Source organism: Quercus lobata, chromosome 11 (assembly GCF_001633185.2).
Source record: "Quercus lobata isolate SW786 chromosome 11, ValleyOak3.0 Primary Assembly, whole genome shotgun sequence".
NCBI lineage: Eukaryota > Viridiplantae > Streptophyta > Magnoliopsida > Fagales > Fagaceae > Quercus > Quercus lobata.
The window spans coordinates 2,172,643-2,182,219 of record NC_044914.1 but is presented as its reverse complement, the minus strand read 5'-3'; the positions used below and the strand labels follow the sequence as shown (position 1 = coordinate 2,182,219).

At 31.4% G+C, this 9,577-nt stretch overlaps 1 protein-coding gene across 1 annotated transcript; it reads right to left on the bottom strand.

Moving 5' to 3' along the window:
• Positions 1-3,595: 3,595 nt before the first annotated feature.
• On the bottom strand, positions 3,596-8,553 carry LOC115969126 (double-stranded RNA-binding protein 4-like). The gene is made up of 5 exons (XM_031088697.1): positions 8,217-8,553; positions 7,286-7,551; positions 6,139-6,349; positions 5,677-6,040; positions 3,596-3,873 (listed from the first exon to the last, which is right to left on the bottom strand). Exons 1-5 carry the CDS (start codon positions 8,371-8,373, stop codon positions 3,780-3,782), a joined length of 1,092 nt encoding a protein of 363 aa, XP_030944557.1. The 5' UTR covers positions 8,374-8,553; the 3' UTR covers positions 3,596-3,779.
• Positions 8,554-9,577: the final 1,024 nt, after the last annotated feature.

Genomic DNA, 9,577 nt, shown 5'->3' with positions numbered 1-9,577 from the left:
ACGTGTCATGAGTATTGGTCTGGAATTTTGTCAAAAGGTAAAGAAAAATCGGACACGGCACTCCTATAGATTATAGAATGGGACTTGAGGTCCTATACCAGTCTGAACACAAGCGCTAAAGCCCAAAATAATTAAAGCAAAGAAATTGAGCAATGAGCATGTTAGATATATGATAATGACCACCACCCAAACAAGACTTCGGATTGGGAAGTCCTTTCATTTTCGTCCTTTTTGAGTGCATAGGATATGTAATATGACTCTTTACTACTAGAAGATTCCCAAGATCACTGGAATCCCTGGTCCGACTTGATGCATGAAGCCTAAACCTCAATGGCACCTTCCACATTTCAAAGACCTGGAAAATTTAATTATTTTGGTCACAAGCCCTTGGATTTTTGTGAATAGAGTGTGAATTAGATTATCCGGCATTTCATATGCTTATTCATTCAAAGGATAGTTAAATTGTTGCCTAGCTTAAATAAAACAAGAACCTGTTGTATTTTAAACAACACTCGGCACAGTCTCTTCTATTAAGGATGGGTTGTCATTATCTACACCTTCACTCTGGCCCGCCCCAATCAAAAAAAAAAAATTTAGAAAGTATTTTTAAATGAAATAGAGAAAGGATAGAGAAGATGTTAGAGACTATATTTCAAAAAGTATCTCTTCCTTAAACACCCAAAATATCTAATTCTGCTTGATATCTCGAAGCCAGAGCAAATATGGGGCGAGTATTATTAGAGCCCAACTCATCAGGTTGTATGCCTCCATCGTAGAGAAAATTAACCAATCTCAAATGGTTAGATCTCTCCTCAAACAAGCTCATAGGTGAAATTCCTATACAATTGGCAGGTCTCACATCACTAGCAGTTTTAAACCTATTAGAAAACTATCTTTTTGGACAGTCACCTCAAGGTAAACAGTTCAATACCTTTACAAATGATTCTTGCAATGGGAACCTGGGGTTATGTGGATTTCCAACGACAAAAGCTTGTGGCAATGATGAGGGACAACAATTATTGCCATCATCAACCACTTAAGAAGATGATTTCAAATTTGAAAATGGGTTTAATTGGAAAGTTGTATTGTTGGGGTACAGTTGTGGATTCATGTTTGGATTGGGTTTGGGTTATCTTGTGATCTCAAGTGGGAAACCAAAATGGCTTGTGAAAAAAAGACTATATTTCAAAAAGTGGTTAGTTAAAATAGAAAAAAAATGGTTTTGGCTTAAATTTGGGTGAAAATTTAAATAAGCTATTGTAGATGCTCTAAGAGGACCATATTGGTTGCTAATATCGCAAAACTAGTCAAATAACCACAAACATTTTAAAGTAATAGAGTTAAACAAATAAAAATAATGATAAATGTGAGAACCACAATCCGAAAAGACCGCTTTAGATTCTCCTTTATAATCGATAAAAAAAATGAATCTCTAACTTACAAATCTAAAAGTTGAGATTTGCTATTGATATTGATTCCCCCTAATTTAGGACACACATAATGAAGTCGTTACTTACTTAAATAATTTACAAGAAAATTATGAAAACCGCATAAATAAAACTTTATTGTCATAAATGAGAATTACATGCAATGTCAATAGAATATAAATTACAACACTTTGGTCCTAGATACAATTTAAAAAGAAGCTTACACAGCTTTGTTTCCTAATTAGATTTGAAAAAGAAAACACAAAGGATAATTGCATAGATAAGACCTAATTTGCATCTCATAAACTATGTTGAGAGGCTAGTTACCGTGTGGAAATGTGTTAAGGATCTACCCCACCCAACCTAAATTGGTCTCTAGTGTAGAATGGTTAATACAAACAAATTCACCTATCTTACATACAATAATGATAAAGATGTCAAAATGAAAAAACAAATAAGTAACTTTATGCACAAGTTGTTAACATAATGAAAAGAAATTGCTAACAAGCTCGCACAAACGAATTAGGCATAAAAGAAATAAATTGATGGCATGTTTAGTAAAGATGAACAAGAAATAAAAGCATGTAAGACAATCTAATTTAAGATGCATGAACCATCAACCAAATCATATGAAAATGTATGAGCATGTGAGAATATGATTATGCAATTGTAAGTCCTACATGCTTTCTATACACGATGAATGAACATATTTCAAATGCATTCACAAAATCATGAACTTGAATTGAACCTATTTCGCATGATCATCTGAACTACTTTTTATTTTTATTTTTATATTTTTGAGAAAAAGGATAGTGCATTAAAATTAAGAAACACCGGCTAAATCAGTCTGGAGTACAGAAAAAGACTAGAACGGAACATCTTTCATCCAAACTAAAAAACCTGGCACATGAACAGCAAACCAAGTCAGACAATGAACTACCTTATTACTTTCTTTCTTAACTATTATCATTATTATTCATGGAAAATGCATGGATCTATCTAGATAACATGTGGATAGACACTAAATAATAATTAAAAAAAAAATTATTTATTTGTTTTATGTGATCTAAAATTAGAAAACTTAACAAATGATGCATGAACCTATTATCTTTTGTGTTAAATGCATGTTTGAAGCAAATCTACATCGTAATGTTATCATAGGCATACAAATCAATGAATCTAACTAAGATATGCATAAGAATGACTGATTAACAAAGATACAATATAAACTCTTTAAGTTTGGTGCATTGTCATCTTAGTTCCCTGGATTCATAATTTGTCATTTTATCTGTTAATTGTAACAATTCTATCATTCTAGTCCTTCCATCCATTATCATTTGAAATATGTTCTCTTAAAACAATGTTGTTTCTCTAATTAATAGAGTTATTCGCACTAAAAAAATTATTAACTCATTAAAATATTCAATTTAATATATATATATATATATATTCTCAAACCTTCTCCACCCCAAACAACCAAAATGAAGTCGCTGGGTGGGGCCTTGTGGATTTCAAATCCCCAATTTGTGTCTGTAACAATAGCCTAATCAACTGATCCTCTTCTATTAATTCTAAGCCACTCCTCCCACCCTAATAAAAGCCAAGCAATTCATGGGACCAAAAATTAAAATGACAAGGAGCGATAACTCTTGGGAGGGATCCTTGAAAATAATGAATTCGTGTACAAAGGCTTCATGCATTTGTTTTATTGTGAAATTTTTTATCAAACCCAAAATATTTTTGATTGACCAGAAAAAGAGTGTAAAATTGGAAAATCTTTTACAGCCTCCCTTTCCATTTGTCTTTTACATTTATCTGACAGTGCTTACCATTGTCTAGACTTGTGTACATCATAGTGGGTGAAAAAAAAAATATATATATATATATATATATATATATAGAGGCATATATCATGAATAGCACTAACTTTACCGCCTTAACATTTATTTTCCATACAGAAGTGATCTTTACATTAGGGAGCAGAAAAATTAATATAGTTTTTAATAAAGCAAAACTTAGGTATTGTTCTTTATATTCCCCTTTTAAGATTCTGTCATGTAGATTTTTTTCTCTTTTAAGATCCTGCCATGTAGATTTTTTCTCATAAGATGAAAATGTATTTTTTTAATTAAGTAGTCATATGGTTGAATCTTAAGATGAGAACCTAAGAAACAGCACCTAAGGTACTATACCTAAGTTTTGTCATTCTTAATAACACTCGGACAAAAAAAGGAGGAATTATTAATGTCTTAAAAAAACCCAAGATGAGAGTTTTGAGTCAGCCTAAAGCCCTAAACTAAATACAGACACAATACATACACAACAGGCTAAACTAAATACACAAAAGACACATCACAAATGAGCCACTTCATTCGTCAGGCCTACCGAACAAGGTGGGGCTTGAGTCATTGGGGCTTGAGCTACTGGCATTTCGGCAATTGAGAACCTGCAAATTAAACAACAGATTCACTTTCATTTATGCAATATACACCTATACAAGAACAGCATCATGCACAAATAGATTTGTGATGCAAAAGGGCATGAAATGGGGACAAAGAAAGACAAATGCCTGCCAGCTTCAAGAGTTAGTGAAGAAAAGTTTTAAAATGACTGAGGAATTTGCGAACATTTGCAGAACAAGAACTGATAGTAACTTGACAGAAATGTAATATCAAGCTTTCTTTCTTATGTAAGTATCTAATTTATGACCTCAATGATCATCCAAAGGACAAAGATGTGTTAGTCTAATGAAACCACATACCTTGAAAATGTCATTTTTCCTCAGTAAGAAACAAAAAGCTTAAATTATTTTTAGCTTTATGACTAATAAATAACAGCATGATATGGAAATTTTTCCCAAAAGGAGTAAGTAGCAACAAGAAATTACATAGATCCAATTAAAGTATTTAACCATAATGCAACTTCAACTTGAGAATTTAGTTAAAGTATCATTGTCTTGTGATTATTAATGGACAACATAGCTTCATTCTCTTTGCTTTATAAAAATACATAATTGTTATAGCTATGATCAAAATGAAGTATATGAAAAGGCAAAAACCAAAAAGCACAAGAATAGAAATTATCCTTGATTGTTTCTTTTGATATGTAAACAAAAAACTGTGTTGTATAGAATCTTAAAAATAGTGTTTGTATAATCAAAAAATGGCCCATGTCATTTCCTCCAAAATGAGTGGTTAATTTTAATGATTGCTAATTTTTTTTATATAAAAAAATTTATAAAAAATAAAAAAAATAAAAATAAGTGCACCTAGGCGTGCTTTCTGCTTTTTCAAAAAGCACCATCAGACCTTGGAGCTTTGAGCTTTGAAATTTAAGCATACCTAGCACACTTTTTACAACACTGCAAACAATATGGATTAATATTTTAATAATTATTTTCCAATTAAAAATGACAATGCCCCTGGTTCAGACTTCAAAACATCAAAGAATATGACCCAGCAGCTCAACATTCAACGACAGTGTTTAGTGGCAAAGGCACCAATACATCATATTATGGTCAGAGGCTTAAAACCATGTGTGGTCAGGTGGCTGGAATACATGTGTGAAGAGCATTAGCAAGGATGGGTTCTTAAGGTAAACTGGCAAGGAAATCATTTTCTTTTCTCTTCTCTTTAACAACTATTTTTTTAGAAAAAATTGAAACAATAACTCTCTATGATTGAATTAAGGGAGTAAAACAATAATTTTTCAAAGTGGGAGTGCAAATGAATAATAATTACGAGCAAAGGGTGAAGAAAGTAGTCCCCAGTAAATATAAATTCAATGAGCAGGATATTTCTCAGAAAAAAGTATACTGTGCTTGATATTAATTTATGGAAGTGATTATTCTCCCAAACTTTTCACCTACGTTCGAGAGCTGCCACTGCATTCTGCTAACAAGTTTGTTGATAACATGATTATTATACCTGTCTATTTTTTTTTTTTTTTCAAAAAATATTGCAGGATTAAATGAAAAGATCTTTTGAAATCAGTAGCTCCAATGATACCTCCCAGAAAATTATAGTCAGCATACAGGGTCAGATATAAACAAATCACAACATAAATGCACGGTTAGTTCAAAAATTATGAATTAATTTTAAAGGGGAGAATCATTTCTGAAAGTTTATTTCCATAGGCAAAGAAGAATTAATAAGTGCCCAAAGTAGTAATATTAACAAGAGATTGAAACCTACAGCAAATAAGACAAAAGAATCATGCCAGAAATGAAAAGAGAGAGGCTAAGACTTACTGAGTGTCGGACCGCAATTTCTTGTTAGCTTTGTTCTTATTCTTGCGGCGCTTCTTTGAGGAACTTGGACCTAAACCTGAAGGCTCTGGTAAAACAGCAGGCACAAATTCAATTGGAAGATTGACTGCTTGAGATGAGGTTTGTGCACTGATCAGTTGTGTTGATGGTTCAGGTTTTGGTATTTTCAGTTCATGGATGACCTGCGTTCCTGAGGAGGCCCCTGGACTTGCAACTTGCACTTCAACACTCTGGGGGATGGCACTAATAGTGGCATGGCTTACACTTTTCACTTTATGCAATGCAGCATAGAGTTTTTCTTTAGACTTTATTATCTCAGTAAGAATGGTTCCTGACCCAGAATTTCCTGCATTATATCCTCAATTAGTTAGCCACAAAGTTTAGAACACATGTTGCATAAATAGATTTAAAAAAACTTCATATTAATCAAAAAGGAAAAGATACCCAAAAGAGATACAATAACAGCGCGCGCTGCCAGTTGTTCAGCTTCTTTCTTGTTCCGACCATGGGTACCAGTATAGCATACACCATTAAAAACCGTAGAAGATATGAAAACTGGTAGCAACCCTTCTGGCTGAACTGTATTGAAAGTAGGCTTATCCAGATTCATCTTGAGAGCAAACTCGTTAAGTATAGCCTTGCAAAATACCGTATCCTAGAAAACAACCACAAAAAGGTTACTTTAAAAAGAAAAAGATATTGGTCAATCCTAGAAGGAATAATAGAACATATAACATAAAATATGTCAAACATACATAAATAAAAACCTATTTCTCAGCAAATTGAGCCTATATTACATTTATAAGCACATTAACAATACACTTCATATCTGCATTCATCATTCATAATTCCTTACATTCACATACCTAAACAATAAAGTGCAAGTTTCATAATTAAATGAGTTACAAATATAAAGTGACGTAATGATATTATTTAAACCCTGCCATTCTTCTCACAAAGAAACTCATAAATCTCAATGCCTTTGGAAAAGGCATTGTGATACTAGGGAGAACATATATATATATATATATATATATATATTGCTTAATAAGTGAAGTCTAATCTGGGGGGAAAAAAAAAAGAATCCCTTTTCTCCAACAATAACACACTTGTCAGCTTGTCATTTAGAAAACACATACCTTATCAATAAGACAATAACCATATAAACATTAATATATAGTAACATAATATTTATCTAAGATGTTAATGTTAAAGCAAAATAACATGCACATGGTTGCACCTTTAATATTACAATGCAACTATCACAATGAATTTTTTTATAAGCATCTTTTAGCCTTATGATCTGGTTTGAATATTTATCATCTAGATTAAATTACTTATGGTCAAAATTAATCTACCTAGAAAAGATGCAACCTACATATTTATGTCGTAAAGACTTCAAGTCACCAAATATTTATTATAATAGAAATGAAGAGGTCATCTTCACAGATGATAATCTTTCACACACACACACACACAAGCATCTTTCAGCCTCACAATCTAGGCATCTTTCAACCTAAAAAAATAGAATCTCCTATCCTTTGCAAAAAGATAAAATATATCACAAGTTTACAATCATGATGTAACAAACCTCATGAATGAGAGGACATCCTTCATCCCTTATCCTCTTTGATATGTGTTCTAGTGCAATTTTGGCAACGTCCTGTTCGGCTGCTTTTTTATGTAAAAAAGTGTTTGGAGAGGTATAGGTCGCTCCATCCACTTCCACTGTTGACCTAAACCTTCGTGCATTTGGTGGTCCCTCACTCATAGTTTGATATAATGGCTGCGGAATGGCTGACCTTTGTGTGTATTCCTGTAGACGGTTCTTGTACATCAAGGGGGGGTCTAAACGGCCTAAACAAATTCCATACACAAGTTTTAGTGAATACTTCTCTACAACTGCTAGCAAAACAAATTCAAGCTAAATATGCTTATATTATAGATGAACATGAAGCCACATACATATTAAAACGACAAACAAATGGGTTAAACATGAGTCAACAATGAGAAAACACTTTGCAATATTATAAGAAACATTGCTTAATTACAATAAAAATAGAAGTGAACTAGTTTGCTATTTAAGCAACAACATCATCTTGTACAGGGGAAAATAAAATACAAATCTGCACAGCCATTTTACATACAGATCACTTCCCATCTTCTGATTTTTCAACTAAATTACTCCTGTAAATTTTGAATATGCACAGCCATTTTACTTAAAGACCACAACCCAAGTTCTGATTTTTTCTAACAAAATATAAAATACGAATAAAGGTCACATCCCAAGTTCTGATTTCTTATTTGCCTTTATTCATCCACAGAGTCCAACAAATTGTAAAGCTTCATTCATTATTTTGACAGAGAGACCATTTGGTTGCAAAATATATGAAACCCAAAAAAAAAAAAAAAAAAAAAAAAGCTGAGAATTTTAAGTACCAAGACAAGGACTATTTATCAAAACCCAAAAAGGAAAACGCATGAAATAAATAAATAAAACCCAAAAAAGTTAATATAGTTACGCGCAGAAGTAGAGGGAGGCTGAGGCCGAAGCTGAGGTTGAGAGGGAAGCTGTGGCTGAGGTTGAGGCTGATGCTGAACTGAGAGCTGAGGCTGAGGCTGAGGCTGAGGAAATGCATTTGATACCATTTTCAAGGGTTGAGAGGACGAAGAAGCCATTATCTATCTCACACAAAAGTAGTGAGCTCAAAAGGTCTGTGACTGTGTGTTGGTGTTCAAAGAAATGAGATGAGACAGCTTTTTCTAGGGTTCTGCTCCGTTGTTTAAAATTTCTGCGTGATTTTGGGGTCGACGATTGAGAGATTTTGAGAATGCTTTATATCCTTTTCAAGGAAAAATGCAAAAGCTACTAATTTTTAATTAAGGCCACATAACAAAAGCTACGACTCAAAGTCAATAGAGTTCCAATCAATTTCATAATTTAATACAAACAACGATTAAATTTAATTTCTTTTAAGAAAAAAAATAAATAAATAATTTGTATTTATTGAATTGGGAATTTTTTTTTTTTTTTTTTTATAAACATGATGTGTCTCTTAAATTGAGAAATCAAATATACTTGCACTCAAGTTTTGTATAATTTTTATCTTAAAAATATTTTTGTAAATGTGTGAGTTATTTTTTATGAGTTATGAAATTATGATTTATGATACTACAAATTTTACTGTATATATCTTTTTTTTAATGAAAAAATAATTTTATTACATAAGTTTTGTAAATTAGTGTATAATCAAATATATAAAACTAAATTTTGACATGGCACAAAATATATTTTTGCCACATCAATTTTTAAGTTTTTTTTATAATAAAAATTGTAGTGATTATAACATTTCCCTTTTATATTATATATGTAAAAGTTGATATAATAGTTTATAATATGCGTATTAGTATATAGTAACATTTATATTATTCCAATAATGTTGGTTCTATCCTTTTAAATGGCTATGAAATTTCTATTACTTATATCACTTTTTTAAAGAATGTATATAATTAAAAATAAATTGAGGCATTAATAGTAAAAGTTTTATAATTTATAGTGAAACATAGAAGAAGAAAAAATACAGATTAGTGTATGATAACACAAAAATTCGCTTAAGCCTTTTTCTTTTTTTTTTTTCATTTTTCCTTCATTTTCCATTTTCACCTTTTCATCTCTCTCCCATTCATCTTCATCCACCTAATGGCTCCATTTTAAAATTATATTTTCCTATTAATAAATATTAAAAAAATTATGCTTTGGACATTCTTTGAACTCTTATTAAAATCAAATATTCAAATTCAACTTAGTAAAATAAAAATAAAATCTTTAAAGTAATCATTATTGTCATAAATAATTTTATTAATTTTGTATAGAATCCTACAT